A 17,810-nucleotide genomic window follows, 5' to 3' on the forward strand; every position below is an offset into this window, starting at 1 on the left:
GAAGCATCAGGCAGAGGGAAAACACCAGAAAAACAAAACATAAAGTTGACCAGTTAGCTCTACAAGGGGACGCATAGAAAATACACATTGGAACTAGCAGAATTTTGTTTTGTTAGGAATGCCAGTCCACCAACAAAATGAAATACTTTTTAAATCTCTCACTTCTTCATTGCGTGAGGCAAACTGAAAATTAAGTCTTAGTACAACTTTTGGAAAGTAAACCATCACATAACAAATCTGTAAAGAAAATGTTTTATTTAAAGTGTTAAATACCATCACCAGAATGAATTTGATTTACATTAGTTGGTTTTCATTACAGGCCTATTCTGCCCTTATTCTCCCCAACTGTATGTCCATTTGCTTTTAAAACGTACTATGTACAAGACAGCAGTGGTCACTGGAATAGTGCTATTTACACAACTAAATCATAAAGTTGCAGACATTATGTGAATTAAAAAAAAATACATCCACATTTAAATAAATACTGCATAAATGACAAATATGTACACATTTTCATAATGGTCATGTTCTCCTTAATAAAATTAGAAACAAGATTTTATTCAGGGATATGCACAAAATAATGTATTACTGTGTCTCTCAGAATCAGGAAAACGTTTTATACATATATCTATAGAGATATACATATATATATTTATATATAAATAATCTATGGGATATTGTAATTGATAAGTCTTTTGTATTTTCCTGTTGCTGGTACATAGGTATCTAAATTATTTCAATACACATCATTTCAGCAGTTCTCTCATCCAGTTTACATTGATACGTTATCTCAGTACTGCATCAAACGACACATAGTCATGGTACGTTATAATGTACCACATAAAAGTAAAAGGCATTTTAAGTGTTACCCATTGTTCCAGTTGCACTCACATGAGGCAGAGATAGTTCACAATGGGTAGCATGTGAAACTATATTGACAAACAAAAAGAAACACTCTGTGTGCATGGTTTTAATTGAAAGGTAAAATGCTATATATTCTTCAAAAATTATTGCAAGATTTTAAAATCAAACCATGTGTACTAAAGGCATGTTCAGAACCAATAAAAGGGATGCTTCGTTGTCAGGTACAAACAACTTAAACTCTTAACAAGTCACAAGAAACATTCAGCAGCACCCAATGGTAGTTAATACCTGCATGCTTATTTTCAAGCATTACCGTGTTTTGCTTTCAGGATATTGCTGATTATATCATACAACAACCTGTGCTTAAACAGTCTTTTTTGCTTTCATTAGTTCAACTTCAGATAAAGCATGAACACTTTCACTGGCAAACTGGTAATTACTAACAATGTAGGTCTTAAAAATATGGAAAGTTGTACTTTGCAGCAGCAGTAGCATAGCACATACAGTAACTGTTCATGAACCCCCTCACACAGGTCTGTCTGGCTTAGTACAAATTAAAGAAAAAAACGTACATTTACTTCCTGATAATGTCACATTCATATTTATTTTTTTCTCCAAAACTGTTGAAAATAACAGTACTTCAATCCCTGAATGAACGATGCTGGGTGCTGACAACAGATGTTTTAAAAACAACTGACAATGTTCACATGATTCCAGTATTTTGCTGTAGTATTCAATTTGAGGGTGAGAAAAAATGAAAGTTACCATGCACTGTACAGTAAATTGCAAAAAGTTCAAATATCTCCTTTAGTTTCAAATACATGCTGAATTACTTCAATGTACTCCCAAGACATGTTGCAAAATCCATTTCAACATGCTTGAAATAAAGAAAGTTCTTAACAATTTTTTTAAATATTCAGCAATGCAGAAACATATCTGCACCACTGAACCTGAGGAGGGCATAAATAGGTGTTAGAACAAGGGTAGTAGTTTTAAAATACCAAGGTCAAATAGGGGGAGAGTAAAATAAGAAGGTGATGGGTAAGAGAAATACTTGATATTGCAGTAGGAAAAGAGAAGAAAAGATAACAGAAAATGTATAAAGAAGTGTACAATTTGCACATTATGTTGAACTTTACAAGGCATGTACCTTTTACATTTAAATAAATTTAATATATTACATTTATGCCTTTCACATGAACAGAATTTTAAATAGTTTCTAAAAAGTATTTTTCATTTTTATTATACGTCTGCCAAAACACAGACTTTGATTGGTTCAAAGAATGGTAACATGGTATGTCTTTGTCTCACACTGTGGCATTCTCTCCCCTTCAAAAACCATGCACTAGTCAAATTTATTTTTAAAAATAATATAAATTGTTGAAAATGGCTGATTTATTTATTTATTTTTTGCAAGTTGCAGCCCCAAGAAAATAATTTAAGTGTTCAGCTAAATCTGTGTCCATGCAAAAAAGTTTTTTTAATATCATACAGTACAGTATGTATCCACAGAATCGGTTTTCCACAGAGGGTCCATCACATTTTGGGTTTCACTGCAGTGGTAGGAGGAGATATGATGGCTGCCACAACTGATTGTGCATTTTCCAATAATGATTGGGATTTTTTAGTTTTCTTTCAACAACTGTTCCTTATAACACTGGAATTCCCACATTCCTGGCAAACTCTTTCAGTATTTCCTTCCGGGGCCTCCTCCGTGTTTCACTTGGAACACAACTTCGGCGGCGCAGCCCTCTGTTTGTGGCATAGCCAGGCTTTAGGGTAGATATGTAATGAAAAGGGAGCAACAAAATAACGTGCCACTGGAATTCACTTTTGTTGCTGGAATTCACCTTGGTTGCATGAAACTGGTCAATTCGCTTAGCTTTATTAACCCATGGCTTCAGATTGGACTACAATTGAGCATCACTGAACTTCAAACCCAAAAGTCCTCTCCTGCGCCACTCCTTCACCGGACGGCCTTCTTTAGGGCACAATGTGTGCAACTTCCTCTGAGAATACAGGATCGCTTTGTATCCCTTGGAACAGGCTCAGAAGACACAACATTAAGCATGCAGTGTTACCAGGGTCTGTGACCTGTATTTTTGTAACGCTGGTTGCAATGACAAATGTTTACACAACTGCTATGAGCGAGCATAGGAAGGTCCTGTTGAACTTTCAAGAGAAGACTGAGATGCCCTTCTAGTTAGAGGGGCTAATGTTGGGTCCACTAGGGAGGAAGGGGGAAAAAGTTTGAACCAACCAATCACCATGTTGGACAGGTCCAATTCATCTAAAAGTATCTGTGCCACACCCATGAAGCTTTTGTGATCCATACGTCCATAATCTCCCCAAACGATTATCTGTTGATTAAAAAAAAAAGTGAAGCAGTGAGAAATAAATTTTAAAAATTTAATAATTGAAAGTTGGTAATCAGATTAAAAGATGTCATGCATCAAGGAACGTGGACAACAACAGATTCTGTTAATAACCAACTGACGTTATCAAGAGTAAATATACAACATTTTATTTATTAACAACGAGTTAGTGATCAGTCATGCAGAACTGCATAATGCTGTAGTAATTTCTAGGCAGTCACATGTACCGGCCATCATAAAAAAAATCTTTAATTCTGCTTTTGATTATACGTTTCACATCCTCTCTGCATTAAACAAACCTCAGTTTCCAAAGCTAACATCTTTTTACATAGTGGGCAAATGCCTTTCCTAAAATCAAATCACAGTCTGACCCTTAACAGAGAACTATATACCACCTAAGACTGTGGGGCCAATTGTATACATCAAGACCACTCAGGTCAGTTTTGAGCCTGGGAAAAAGTAGGTTTTGATTACCTATTTGCAAGGTTTTTTTATGAGCATTTCCATTGTGAAAAGAACCTGAATGCGACTGTGTCATCTCTTGCATATTAACTGCAGTATTTGCTGTAGATATTATTTTACTCTTTAGCGTACATGAATATGGCACCTTTATAGGTAATTCAGCAAGTCCCAGGTCTGGAAAGGTTTTGGCGCTTCTGAGAGTGCACTGCAAACAAACAATGCAGTGTCACAAATCTAGTGAGCACCTCCCATGGGAAAGCAGGACTTTGCATACCCTTGTTCCCAGCTGTTGTTGTCTAAATTCAATAAATGTAAGATTCTGAACACGAATTATGGACTTTCAGTTTGCTTGTATAAACTCAGAGAAAACAGTAAGCAAATATTTAAGTGATATGTAGGTCAGTTTACATATTTATTTTATGCATATATACTGTGAATTTAGGTAACAAATCACTTGCTAGACAAATGTTTTGTGTTTCTGGTGGCTACTATTAACATTTTGACCACAATGTAGTTAGTATTTGTGTGAAGTTTCACAATATCCGTTTTGTGTCAAAAGGTTACATGGTTTGTTTTTAAACAGCAATCACCGTTAAAAACGTAAAGCGTATATCATGATCTTGTGAGTAACTGAATGAAAGTTTTGGAAGAGCAAATAAAGATGTAAGACATTAACAATTCCAAGATGTGTACTAAAAACAAAATAATATGTAAAAATACAGCCCACAGTATTTTTTTCCCAAACGCTGAAGACATACGATGCATCTAAACCTTGAGGAATTCAAGGAGAAGAAAGACGGAATGCACGTTTGTAGTTTGCCTTTTTCTGTAGACTAGTAAACATTGCAATTTCTACAATATTCATTGACACAAAACAACCCCTTGCACCTAAATATTCTGACTTATCTTTAGCTAACAGCAAATCATATAACAGCAGTAAAATGCAAAAAATGCACACAAACATGATTCTAGCAAAACAGAGAAATTTACCTGCAAAACTTTTCCCTGTGGAGATTCTTCGAATGACAAAAGCTGCTGGTAAAGAGGTTCCAATGTTTTCCTTGCAACTTTTGTTTTCTTTTTGGCGATGCAGACTCCGTTTTCTAAAAGGTACACTTTTACATACGGGGCTGATGGGAAGTAAGTTTAAGAATTATTTCAGAGGGTAGACCATTTTCCAGATAATAGAGAAAGCGTGTTTTCACAAAATGCTCATTGTTAACACAATGGTTGACAGTAAATAATAAAGGGTATTCAAATGTGCATATAGTATAAGCAGATACATGACTGGTGAGTTAAAATAATATCATGGGACCGGTAAATGTAATATAAATGGCAGTACAAACAAAGGAACGTTTCATTGCACCAAAATGCCTCGGCAGTGCCTTGTATTGCTGCTTTTTCATACACATTTCCTTGGCTTTTGGCAGGCAGAGATAAATGACTGTTAGTGAATCAAATATTGGGTACACTGAAAGCCAAACAGTGACATTCACAAGAAAAAGTTTCTTTGAAATTTATCTCAGAAAGTATAGTATACCGTGAAACTATAAACGTTTGTTAAATAATAACTGTGTTTATATGTATGTGGCGAGTCTTTCGCAGAGCTATGCTGTGTTAATCACTTGTATATTTAAAATTAAGGTTGTATCCACAACTAAATAATCGCCATGATGTTTTGCCTTTCTGTTATTTAAGATGCAGCAGCACATCGGTGAAAACAGTAATGCTCAGTCATTTGCATCACTCCTTTGAATTACCTGGTAGTGCTTTTGAGCCGGGTTTAGTAACAAGGCCACGGGCTCGTATCACTTCAACCTCCAACTGTCCCTTCTTTTCCATCATTCCAATTTGGATATCACCTGGATGAGAAGGTTACTCGTTAATATTACACAATTCACAATTGAATATAAAGAAATTCAAATTCCTATTAAAATCAGTTCTGATGAGTCCTTTCCAGATCCATTGCTCTTTTTTTAAAGTATTTTATAAGAATTTTGAAACTTGCATGTGACCTTTTAATGCACAGTCAGCAAAATAAAAGAAATTTACAGTTCATTGTATAGTCACATCAATTAAAGACATTATTTCATATAAAGGAAACATAAAGGTCTCAACCCTCATAGAAAAGTTACACACTACTTATCTAGCCTCAATCAAATCTTAGTCAACAAATTCGGAACGATGTTAGATACAGTTAGTGATCCATCTTTCCTAATATGTCATTTAAGCCTGCTGGCCCCTAATATCTTTCTTAGCAGCCTGGGGTGGGGTTCGAATATAAGCTTAACAAAAGACAAAATCTAGTGTGAAGGCTGTGTAGAGGAGATGACAGTCAAAAAAAGGTCCCCTTTAGTAGGCTCAATCATAAAACTTACACACAAGTAACAATAAATAATATCACCATAACATAAATACAACTGCGATAAAATAAATTCTCAATAAATCTTATATAGGCCAAGTAATCATTCAACAATTTATTATAGGTTGATATGTTAAAAACACATCACAATGCAAAGTAATTCATAAAACACACATTAATATAAATAAAAAAACGTTCAAAACAATTTTGTATATCAATTCATAAAACCACCCCCATTATATCAAAAACACTTCGGTGTGTCCGTGTAATAGAAGTGTTTTTAGTTTAATGGGGGTGGTTTTATGAATTGATATACAAAATAGTATTTTTATTATATTAATGAGTTTTATAAATTACTTTGCATTGTAATGTGTTTTTAACATATCAACCAATAATAAATTGTTGAATGATTACTTGGCCTTTATATGATTTATTGAGAATTTATTTTATCGAAAATGTATTTATGTTATGGTGATATTATTTATTGTTACTTGTATGTAAGTTTAATGATCATAGTCCGAGGAGGGTAGGAAATGGCCTATCCCACACTATGACAGCAAAAAGGTAAAACCTCCTCACAATATTAGTGGAATCTGAGCCTCCACCGGGAGCTTCAGCTATATGTTGCACAGAAATACACAAGTGTAAGATGGGGCAACATTTGCAGCCTGTGGTGCACTTGTTCCGTGCATGATGCTTTTCTCTGAAGTTCTAATGACGTGGCAGAAGAGTTTCAATGTTCGCCTGCTTCTGTGTACACTGTTTCAATCTGTGCCCCTTCCAGCTTTGCTTGAGCAGCACTTAGCACTAATGTTTCACTTTCATGAATGTGCCCTGCACCCAGTCTGTGAAGTGGCGGAGTTAAGGGAATATGATGAAGAGGCGCAGTGCCCATCCAGGCGTTAGGGAAGTGTTTAAGGATACTCTGCAGAGATCGCTGCGTGCCCAAAGTTTTCGGGGATAATAATGAAAAGAAAACTGGTCCTTAATGGAAGTGATGAAGAGTTCTGTGTCTGAATTCCTCTCACAGTAGCATAGAAGGGTTAATGTTTCTGCTGCAAAGCACAATGTGTAACATGCAGATCACAGATTAGTATTTTATGTAGCTTGTTCAGTGGGTTACTGCTTTTGTCACAGAGATAATTTGTTACTTGTAGTTCATAAAATACAACTCTTCTTATGTAGCACAGTGAGCGATGAACCAGCATCAAAGAGCTGCATGCACACTACTAGTCATAGGTTTAAAACCACCCATTTAGCATTCTAAGGGTGCTAAAAAGGGCCCTTTGGGTAGTAATACATTCTTATTAGTGTAGGCAACCGTAACATTCTTTTATATTGTAAATTCTGAGTTTGTAAGTCAGATTTGCCAACACTTTGACTTGGGTTGTGTCATTCTCTAATGAACCAATTATGCCTCTAGCCTCTTGTAGTTCATTAGCAAAAGTTATACCAGACATCATATATCAGATGTGCTTATAATGAAAAGTTACAAAATAGGCAGTAGGACTCAGTTATTTCTTGTGAACACCAAATGTTAAAGCCAGTAGGCCTTTAAAGGTGGATTGCTATTTGTGTTGATTCTTTCGCTTCTATGACATTTGAAAATGTTGATAGTAGAGCTGGAAACCTATAATCTTGAAAGGTTTTGAATGTGTGAATGTGCACATTGTCCTGCCCTGTCGTTCGCCTTGGTGCTGCACCTCTTCAAAATGTTGAGGGCACGGAATCGGCTAAGCTACAACCATTTCAGGATTTTTATGCAACCTTATATACAGCCGACCCACCGAGGTCGGATTTGATATCATTTACCATGGGCGCCTGTGATTGGGAATCGTTGAGCGAGAGTCAGTCTGGGCTTCTTGAGGCCTCCATCACTTCGGCGGAAATGGCTGGCGCCTTGAACGATCTTCCGCTGGGTAAAGCACCAGGCCCGGATGGGTTGCCGGTATCCTTCTATCGCGCCTTTTGGCCGCAACTACAACCATATCTTCTCCGGCTTTTTAACTCGTTCGACGAGCTGGTTGGGCCCTCGGCGGATATGGCGATGGCTGAAATAGCCCTCATACCTAAGCCCGGGAAAGACCATACTCTTTGCTCTTCCTATCGGCCCATTGCATTGTTAAATACGGATCTTAAGCTGTACACTAAGCTCTTGGCTAAGAGGCTTAGTGTCCACATGTCCAATCTCATTGAGCCGGACCAGGTGGGGTTTATCCAACACCGTCAAGGGGCGGACAATGTGCGCCGAATAGCGCACATTGTCGGGAAAGCTAAACATTGGGGAATACCAGCCTGCTTGCTTTCGCTCGACGCGGAAAAAGCATTAGATAGTTTGGACTGGTCGTTCCTTCGTGCGGTTTTACGGAGGGTGGGTCTGGGCCCGAGGATGGTGGTGCGCATCATGGCCTCCTATATCTCGCCGGTGGCTAGAGTGCGCGTAAATGGTCAGCTCACACAGGCCTTCCCCATCTGTAGGGGCACCCGACAGGGCTGCCCCCTGTCGCCCCTGCTGTTCGCGCTTGTGGTGGAACCCCTTGCCATCATGATACGTCGGTCCCCCGACGTCCGTGGTATTTCGCTTCGAGGGGTGGAGCATAAGATCGCTCTCTTCGCGGACGACCTCCTTCTTACTTTATCTGACCCGTTGCGCTCGCTACCGGCAATACACCGGCTGCTCCAGGATTTTGAACGCGCTTCCGGGCTTAAAATCAATCACGCGAAATCTTGGGCCCTCAATATTTCGATCCCGGACGAGGAACTCCTGTCGCTCCAAGCCTGCGTTCCCTATCAATGGGCGACTCGGTCGGTGCGCTACCTGAGCCTCAACCTGACCCCAGATCTGGCCACCTGGACGCAGGCTAATTGGCAGGAGTACAAGCTCTCAGTCCTGATGGACCTGCGTGCATGGAAAGCCTTACCACTTTCCTGGCTTGGGCGACTCAACACGGTGAAAATGTTGATTTTGCCAAAGATCCTCTACCTCTTTCAAACGTTGCCGACACCTATTCCGGAACACCAGATTCAGGGGCTCCAACGCGAACTTGTTACCTTTATTTGGGGCGGAAAGAAGCCGCGCTTCTCTAATAAAAACTTGAAGCTCCCTCGCGATAGGGGTGGCCTTGCATGCCCTAACCTTCTCGACTACTGGGCGTCACACCTCCGCTATGTCCTGGAGTGGGGAGCGTGGGAGAGCGAAAAGGTGTGGTTCCACATGGACCGGGCAGTCACCTGCCGCCCACTGTGGGACCATGCCTGGTTGCCCCGGGAGGCGCGTCATCGTAGCGCATATCTGGCTGTACCCACCAAGACGGTCCTTGAGATCTGGGACAGGGTGGCAGTTTGCAGGGGACTTACCACCTTCCCGTCCCCTCACACTCCGATTGCACGCAACCCGCAGTTCCCCCCGGCGTGTCGTTCGCCCTATTTTGCGAACTGGACGGAAACTGGTTGTCGGACGATCGGGAACCTCTTCACGGGCGGTAGTCTTAAATCCTTTGCTCAATGCCAGCAAGAATTTGGGCTGAAGGAGAACGACAAATTCCAGTACATTCAACTTCGACACTGGATCCAGGGCTTCTCCTTGATCCAGGCAGCCACACGACCCTTCACCCCGTTCGAACAGCTAGCTCGTACATTCGGCACATATAAGGGGCTGATCTCCCGCATCTACGGGTTACTACAGCGTTCACAGCGCCCGGACCCCCACCTATACCAACTGCGATGGCAGAATGTTTCCGGCTCAGGTGTTACCCCTCCTCAGTGGGCCTGGCTTTGGAGAGACATCCCAAAAATTTTACGTAGCGTCCCCCAGCAGGAGTCAGCTTATAAGGTGATGACTCAATGGTACTACACTCCCGTTAGGCTCCAGAAAATGTTTCCTAAGACATCTCCCTTATGTTGGCGCTGTACCCAGGCGCTGGGAGACTTTATTCATATTTGGTGGACATGTCTCCTCCTGGCTATCTTTTGGAAAGAGGTCCTTAGCCATATCAAACGGGTTCTGGGGTACCCCCTGCCTGCGGACCCGCTGGTGGTTGTTCTGGGCCTCAGACCAGTGACTGCACGAGCCATGACGGGTCGCGACCGGCACCTTAGCCTCCACATGCTGTGTGCTGCCAAACAGACGATGGCACTGTATTGGAAGAAGGCTGAGACGCCCTCCATAAACGTATGGTTTACCCGCTTGTGGCATGTGGTGGCGACGGAGCTGCTCAAGGAACGTCTCCAATCCTGCGAGACTCAATTTGGGAAACTCTGGAAGCCTTTGGTGGACCACCTGGGGCGGCTGGAACATGCTCAATTGCAGCCACCACGACTTCGTGCCCTGAGGCTCTTTGATGATGTAGTATGCCCTGCGGATCCAGGGGGCTTTTGGGGATCGACCGATGGTAGATAGTGTGTGACAGCTACTGCCAACCACCTTGCAGGGGAGGAAACCTGATTCTAAAACGCTGGGCTCTCCCAGCCTCCATCGGCTAGTGATAGTGTAGCTGATACTCCTTCCCCCCGCCGAACCCGCCCACCCTACCCCAGTCCCCTTCCCCCGTTTCCTCTTTTACCTTGATTTCTTTTCAGTTGGTTAATTATCTTATGGGCACCTTTTGATTCAGGGAATGTTCTGGAGGGTTCGCACACTGCCGTATTAGGGTAAAGCTGGAATGCCTTGCTGCCTGTTCTCACTTTGCCATGGTTAGCCTACTGACTGTGGAGCCATTTAATGCCTTATATGTCCCTGGCGAATGATTCTGTATTTCCATGGAACGATGCTTCTGCCACTGTGAACTATTTGTGTGGGCATGGGCTACAGGGTGTGATGGGGGCGTGGTGGGGCGCTCACCCGGGGACTGTTCACTTGGGTGGGCGCCTCCTGGAGGGGCGTGCTGCTTGTTCCGGTCGTGCGCTGCTGCACTTAGGAAGGCATAGAACCAGGCGCAATTAAAGTTGCTGTACAAAAGGTTTGGACATCAGGATGTCATCCCAGAACTATGCACCGTACAGGGAATGGGGCCCTCTTTGGACGTGGTTGGAGCCTTTTCTGTATGCTATTGCTCACTGGCATTCCTGCAATTGCCTGTTCCCGTCCTTATGATGTGTGGGTACTGCTGGGCATAGAGTTTCCTGGGCGGGGGAGTTTGTTCATTTTTGAGATTGCATATGAACCTGTACTTGGGATATGACATGCACCCCTGGTCTCCTGGGCCTTTGCTCTTTGGTATTTGAGTTTGTTGGCTGCCGGCCTCTATGGTTGTAGGCAAATAAGCTGTGTACTGCTTCTGTTGCGACCCTTCTAAAATTAATAAAACGTTGTTTTATATAAATAAATAAAAAAGTGTTATGTAAGGCTGTAGCTAACTGTGATTTGAGTGCTTGATAAGGTGTTGATGTACTCTCGTCTCCTTCACAATGAATGAAAATAAAATGCATTGCACAATTAAAAAAAAAAGAAATGTTGAGGGCCGCCAGTGGGGAACGTAAACATTTAGAAGCAGCACTGGCTGTCCATCCAGCCTGCATTTAAGCCAGCTACATCTGCCATCTAATTCGCCTTTATGGTCAGAGCAGAGGAATGGGACTCCAGGTCTAACCTACATAAAAAACCTCCCTGCCAAATGCTGAGACGTTTGTGTGGTATACCTGCCCCTTCCAGCTTCTCTGGCTCTTCCGCCCCTCGTCCCCAGTTGCATGGGTCTCCTGCAAAAAGGCAGACTGGACCCCTTTCGTCTCCAATATGGGCCAACATTATGTCTCTTTGCTGTGGTGGCAATGCTCCTAACTTTTCAAGTCATAAATGTGAACTTGGTGTTCCAGGCATGGATAATTTGTTAAAGAAAACTATACTGCATCACAAATGTTCGGTCCATCATCCATTGACAGTCAAACCAGCTACTTCCATCCACTGAACTGTGTGTGTTTCGCAAACCTATATATCATAGGGTAATATAAAACTTCTCCCCCCAGAACAGAGTAAAACAATACCCATCCCAACACACCTCAACCTATTGTAACACATTCAATCTCTATTCTTCAAATCAGAACATCAATAAGGTAAATTATACTTAAGACTGACTACAAGGATTAAAAAAAGGGAGGAGGCAACGCCTACACCTGCTCATCCCAGCCAAACTCCTCAGCCTAGAAATGTAGCATTATCATTATCATCATCATCATCATCACCATCTGCTCATCCTTTGTTGTGTCCATGTTAACTTACTGAAGCTAGAGTTTGCAAGGTCTCGAACTTCGGGCACCCCTTCACGTTGTGGGTCCCTATACTCTAGACCACATTGTCCTCAGCCATCGGGGTCACCACCGGTCCCCGAGTTGTGATCTGACACCTCGGATCCTGAGACTTTGTCTTCTGAGTTACCATTAATTTTACAGCTATTCCCTTTTTTGGCTCTTGCCTAGCTTGCTTTATACTTTCCAGCACCACAGTTTTTTTGCAACCTCCTAGGTTGCCCAAGGCCTCCTGAGTCTCGCACATCCAGTTTTTTTTTACATGGGCCCAATAGTCCTTAATGTGATGGTGCGACTGGTTATCCATTCTATTAATGGTTTCATCCAATCCTTTGTTAGCCACTGTTGTGTCTGTGAAAATAATGAGATCGATCTCCAGCTATTACTTTCAGTTGTACCAGAAATAAGAGGATGTACCCCAGTCCCACAGTCCATAACCTTCTTTTCATGTCAGGCAGTTCTTGCAGGCATTCCGGACAGCCAGAGTGTAGTCCAGGAATACATTTGCAAAAGCACTGGCATACTTAATGGGTCTAATTTATCTTGTGCTCTGCAGGATAATATGAAGGTCCTATGGCTTAGGAGCTTCGCACTGATCATGTGAGGTCTGAGACCAGGGCAAGCTGTAGAAACTGATGTCTGATGCACATCTTCAATCACAAAGAATTTTGACAAATCTTGTGGTTCTAACATGTACACAAGCCAGTTTCCCAGAATTTGTTCCACTGAGGGACCTTTGGTTTTTTTGACCCACCCCAAAATGCAGATATTGTTCTGCCTTGAACAGTGTTCTGTACCCTCTACTCTAAATTCCAGGTTCCTTGTCGTCTCCTGCAGGTGCTGACCTGCTGTCATAGTTTAGCCAGCTCAGGGGTTACCTCAGACCCTTGGATTCCCTGTCTGTCCCCATCACATTGTCAATCTTCAGCTCTATCATTGACCAGGCTTCCTGATCGGCCAGTAGAATACCGGCAAATTGATGAGTGTCTGTCTTCACACATCTCAGTGTGCCCATGGCAGAGACAGAACACAGTCTCATGATCTCATCCCCCGAAGTGAGGGCCAATGTAGTCATCAGGGCAGTTGTATTCCACTTCTGTCCACTCAGAGCAGGAGTTCCATGTACCTCCAACCATCAAAAGACCCACATGCCTGTGCAGTGCAGGTTTCAGCAATGGGCAATCGTAACGTCTGTAAAGTTGACAGCAGGCGAATGCCTTGCGAGCTATTCTATGTCATTGGTAGCTCAAGCTCCCTGTATTTTAAAGGTTGCCAAGTGCTCACCCCACTCAAGCGCCAGCTTGTACTGGACTCCTGAAGTGGGGGGGGACCTCTAGTCCTGAGCCATCCACTCACCCAGCAGCAGCTCCCCTTCCTAGATAAGTACAACATGCTAACAGAAGACACAGGCAGATGCAGCGGGCCACACCGTCGGCAAGCTGAAATGCAGCGAGCCTATACTCCTATTGCAGGTGCAGATCTTAGGCCAGGGCCTCCATTAATCAGATGTTCTAATGCATGACAGCAGGCCCGCGGAGCTACCTTTCAAATTCTTCCAGCAACTCCCACCTCAAAGATAGCCACCTGCCTCTCTCTTACGGGATCAAGGAGTTCCTGCTTCTGTACTCCTGTCTACCACTTCCTGGGCCAACTACGATGGCTACCAGCATCACAGATCTGCCTCCTGTCACTGCATCTTGCCTCTGGTAAAAATTGATATTTGCCGGGCTGCATGATTCTGCAGTAGGATCTCAGCCTGTATAGGAGCACAGCAGGGGAGGCCTCCACTCTAAGCTAGCTCAGCCTTGCTCCACAGACCCTTTGGCTACTCAATTGTACCTTCATTTCTTTGCCATTAGACTTAGAGCCTCCAAAACAGAGAGAAAGCTGTTTAAGGGGAACCCCGGATAGTCCTGTGATTTTTGTATATATGTCTTAAACATATGTGCCCTTCCAGTTTCCATGGTCAAGGTGCTCCACATCTGATGCTTCAGGCCATTGCCTACACTGTCTAATACATTTCATGCAGTGGTGGTGGGATCTTTTTATGTCTTTTTGCCTTACTAGAATGTTTATGTGGTGTATTAAGAAGGGAAGTTAGGACAGTTGGATGGAGACAGAAGCATTTTGCCTTGAATGTTATATTCATGACATGAGGTATGAAAGTTGCTGCACAACTTACTCAGCAAATATTGTTGCTGGAAGTTCTTCTGCTATGCAGCAAAGGATCGTAGCAATTCTTGTGGGTGATTGAAGAAGTTATGAAGTTCACTGGATAGAGACACTGCTTCAGTAGCTACAACTATGCTTTGTTTGTATTCTACTGTACATATATGTTATCAAAATTAATGACCTATAATTCCAGCACTTGTTCAATCTTCAAGTGCTATGTGTTTGTAATTGTTAGTTTATGTTTCAGAGAGGCTACAGCAAGAGTCCCTTATGTTCCAGACAAAGCATAGCCAATTCTCAAGATTACACATTGTGTGATGTTTAAATGAAGGCGCACCTGCATAAAGCAAACAGATTGCATGTGGATGTTTAGATTATGTATATTCTGTTTAATTAGTAGTATTGGTGCATCTGTTCAGTGATCCACTCTTTTAATGAATATCTACTATTTGTTCAGCAAAAATGATCAGTAAGGTAAACTATCACTAAAAACAACAGCTGTGACCTGCAGGCCATAATTTTGAATCACCAAAAGGACAATTCAGCCTTTCCTCCTCACAAGGTCACAAATTAGGAACCCTTAAACTACGTAATTGCAACACCTTTTAATATACAGTGCTTGGAGACAGCAAAACGTGGTTTGAATTCTATGTCAGGTCCTGAGGCAAGGATTATGCTCAACTTTCTTTCTTTACTATTTCAGCACTGTTCAACTTCAAAAAACGACCTTTCCCGCCAAGCATTAGGAAAGGACTACAAACAAAAGTTCAGCTAATCTCAGCCATGGTCATATCCATAACATCGACTGTATCCTGGTCAACCTCCTCTTTCTTTCCAGCTTCATGCCAGAGGTGAGTATACATTATTTCTCTTTCTGCCGTGGGATCGTGAGTCAGTGCTCCATTCGTGGCTTAAGTGACCCTATGTTTCCCGGAACCGCTCGAGTGCAGTGAGGCAATTCAAGTGCATTGAGGCAAATCAATACTGGTGCCATCCAGTGCCATATTTAAGCCTTGCAGGCTGCCTAAACAAGTCCTGTGACAACAGGGCACTCTGTGTTTTAGAGCCTGTTTACCCTTAGTAAGGTACCATGCAGGAATACCAAAAGAAGGATTCAATTTCTGTACTTCCCTTGGATTATGAATCCTGCGAGGATGTGGATGCATCCATTCACCAGGCCACAGCAGTGGCCATGGGGCCCTTTGATAGCCCAGGGGACAGTTCCAGTCATCCCAGTCAGGTAAGTGTACTCCATTCCTCAAGATCAAAGGTTGTTTGGCTCTATTCTTGCACAACTCAAAGGCTTTTACCTCTGATTCATGGGTTTTGCCAACCATTCAAGGCTTCCACATATTATTCTACGGTTCGCACTCTCAGACCTCACTTCCACAACCATTTGTTTTTTCAGTCACCCAGTCATCCTTGATAGACCAAGAGGTGTCGGACCTACTCAGGAAGGAGGTGATTTCCCCTGCCTATCTTCATCCACGGGATTCCTCAGCAACCTACTTTTAGTGGAGAAGCGGGACAGGGGACTAAGGGCAGTGATCAATCTAAAGGAATTCAATTGATGACCTGTGTATCGTCACTTCAAGATGGAAAAAGTCAAATCAAACATGTATAACGAATTGTTGAAAAGGCTGGATGAGGATGTAATGGTGTTTACTCGGGTAACAGTAATTTGCTATGGGTAAATGAAAATGTGTGCCATCTAGTGATGAGGTGGAACCTCAAGGATTTTGTTTGTTCAGGACATGTTGGTATGTCTACTAGAACAAACCTAAGAGGTAATACTACTGTCCACCTGGTGTTGATGCTTCGGCATATAAACATGTGCAGGAATACATGCAGTGTGTTGTGAGAGGTAGGATGTGAAGGAAAATGATGACACCAATGGTATTAACAGAGAGGCCCAGTCATGCATGGCAGAAGGTGGCCTTTGGTATTGGTGGGCCCTTCTGGTTTGGCTGTAAAGTTGTGTCATTGTAGAGTGATGGACAGATATTTAAAAGGTAATATCCCATTATCTAACACCCGTGATGCAAAAGGCATGGTGACACCTAAGGTCTGTGACAAATTTAAAGGGAACGGAGGAAACACATTGAAAATTTTTATTTTTCTCGTTTTTGAGCAAAAGTCAGCAATTTATTTTTAGGTCCATTGTTGGTTTGAACTGCTGTGAGATCTGTAAGTTTCATAATGGATCAGTCTTCTGTTGGGCTTTGCTTTAGTTTTGTTTGGTTGAGTGGGGAATGTGTGCTGTATGTTGTGGACTGTTTGATGAGGGGTTTTGTCCCTTTCTCTATTACTGGAATGTTCATAAGGTATGTTCACATATGAAACTTGGTCAGAAGGTTTGAAACATTGGAGAGAGGAGACTATTGACAGAACCTGTGTTTTATGTGGTACAGAACCAAAGCACTGTTTGCCCTATTTACATAGTCTGCTGTAGCGTATACACTGAATGTTACAATAGGCTTTTTCGTCTTTCATCGTCCCAACCAGGTTTTCTCATTTTGGACTTTGCCTAGAGTATATATAATTACGTTGTTTCACACCCTCTAGGATTCTCCATAGTGACATTCTCTACTAGGGTTTGAATAATCCGATTGACATGTTCAAAATGCTGGCATCTGTATGGGAAAGTCACACAGGTGGAGTATACCATCGATCTCACACGTGTCCTGAGACAACTTTTTCCATTCTGCAGAAACATTACTATTTCTTTTACACTCAGAGATATGTAGGAACATATGATTATGCACCGGCAATTAAAGATGGAGTTGTGTAGCCTGACTGATTGGCTCTCCAGACTAGGATACCCAGTGCTTTAGTCCACTGAGCACATATAAATGACAACCATGAACTAAACTAAACTAATTGGTAAACACATTAGTAAGCTCATTCATAAACTTCAATTTGTAGTATGCAAGGTAGTACTACAGTAGTACTGCTTACTGGAATATGCATTTCACACAGCACATACATCTTCATAGTTAATGCCAGCGTTGTAAACATTCTGGTTAGCTGAGGCCCATTAAGAGTTCCACATTGGGTACACATCGATTTTGAACCATAGCACGTGAGGTATCCTTTTACTCCTGTGTTCTTGTTTTATTGCATGTACACATTGCAAACAGAAGACCATCTTACCCATCGATGGTGTTGCCAACGTCTGGCGCCCGACCAACTGTGCAGGACCGAGTCCATCCAGGAAATCACTAAACTGGCTATCAGAGGACAATCGCACACCGGGGAAGATTAGGCTAAAGGGAGAAAACAATGGAAAATTACAAAAAAAAGTTAGCATTAGAAAATTGTTATTTTCAATTTCA

At 42.1% G+C, this 17,810-nt stretch overlaps 1 protein-coding gene across 4 annotated transcripts in view; it reads right to left on the bottom strand.

The window, feature by feature from the left end:
- Positions 1-240: 240 nt before the first annotated feature.
- The window catches only part of RIMS2 (regulating synaptic membrane exocytosis 2), a 1,922,267-nt gene continuing 1,904,697 nt past the window's right edge, over positions 241-17,810 (bottom strand). For all 4 annotated transcript variants that reach the window (XM_085605119.1, XM_085605120.1, XM_085605117.1 and 1 more), the window contains 4 exons: positions 17,629-17,741; positions 5,462-5,563; positions 4,692-4,831; positions 241-3,224 (listed from right to left, as the gene is read on the bottom strand). In XM_085605119.1, the coding sequence (XP_085461245.1) occupies positions 3,006-3,224; positions 4,692-4,831; positions 5,462-5,563; positions 17,629-17,741 (574 nt within the window). In that variant the 3' untranslated portion in view covers positions 241-3,005. The remainder of the gene's footprint in view (positions 3,225-4,691; positions 4,832-5,461; positions 5,564-17,628; positions 17,742-17,810) is intronic.

Source organism: Triturus cristatus, chromosome 5_1 (assembly GCF_964204655.1).
Source record: "Triturus cristatus chromosome 5_1, aTriCri1.1, whole genome shotgun sequence".
Taxonomy (NCBI): domain Eukaryota; kingdom Metazoa; phylum Chordata; class Amphibia; order Caudata; family Salamandridae; genus Triturus; species Triturus cristatus.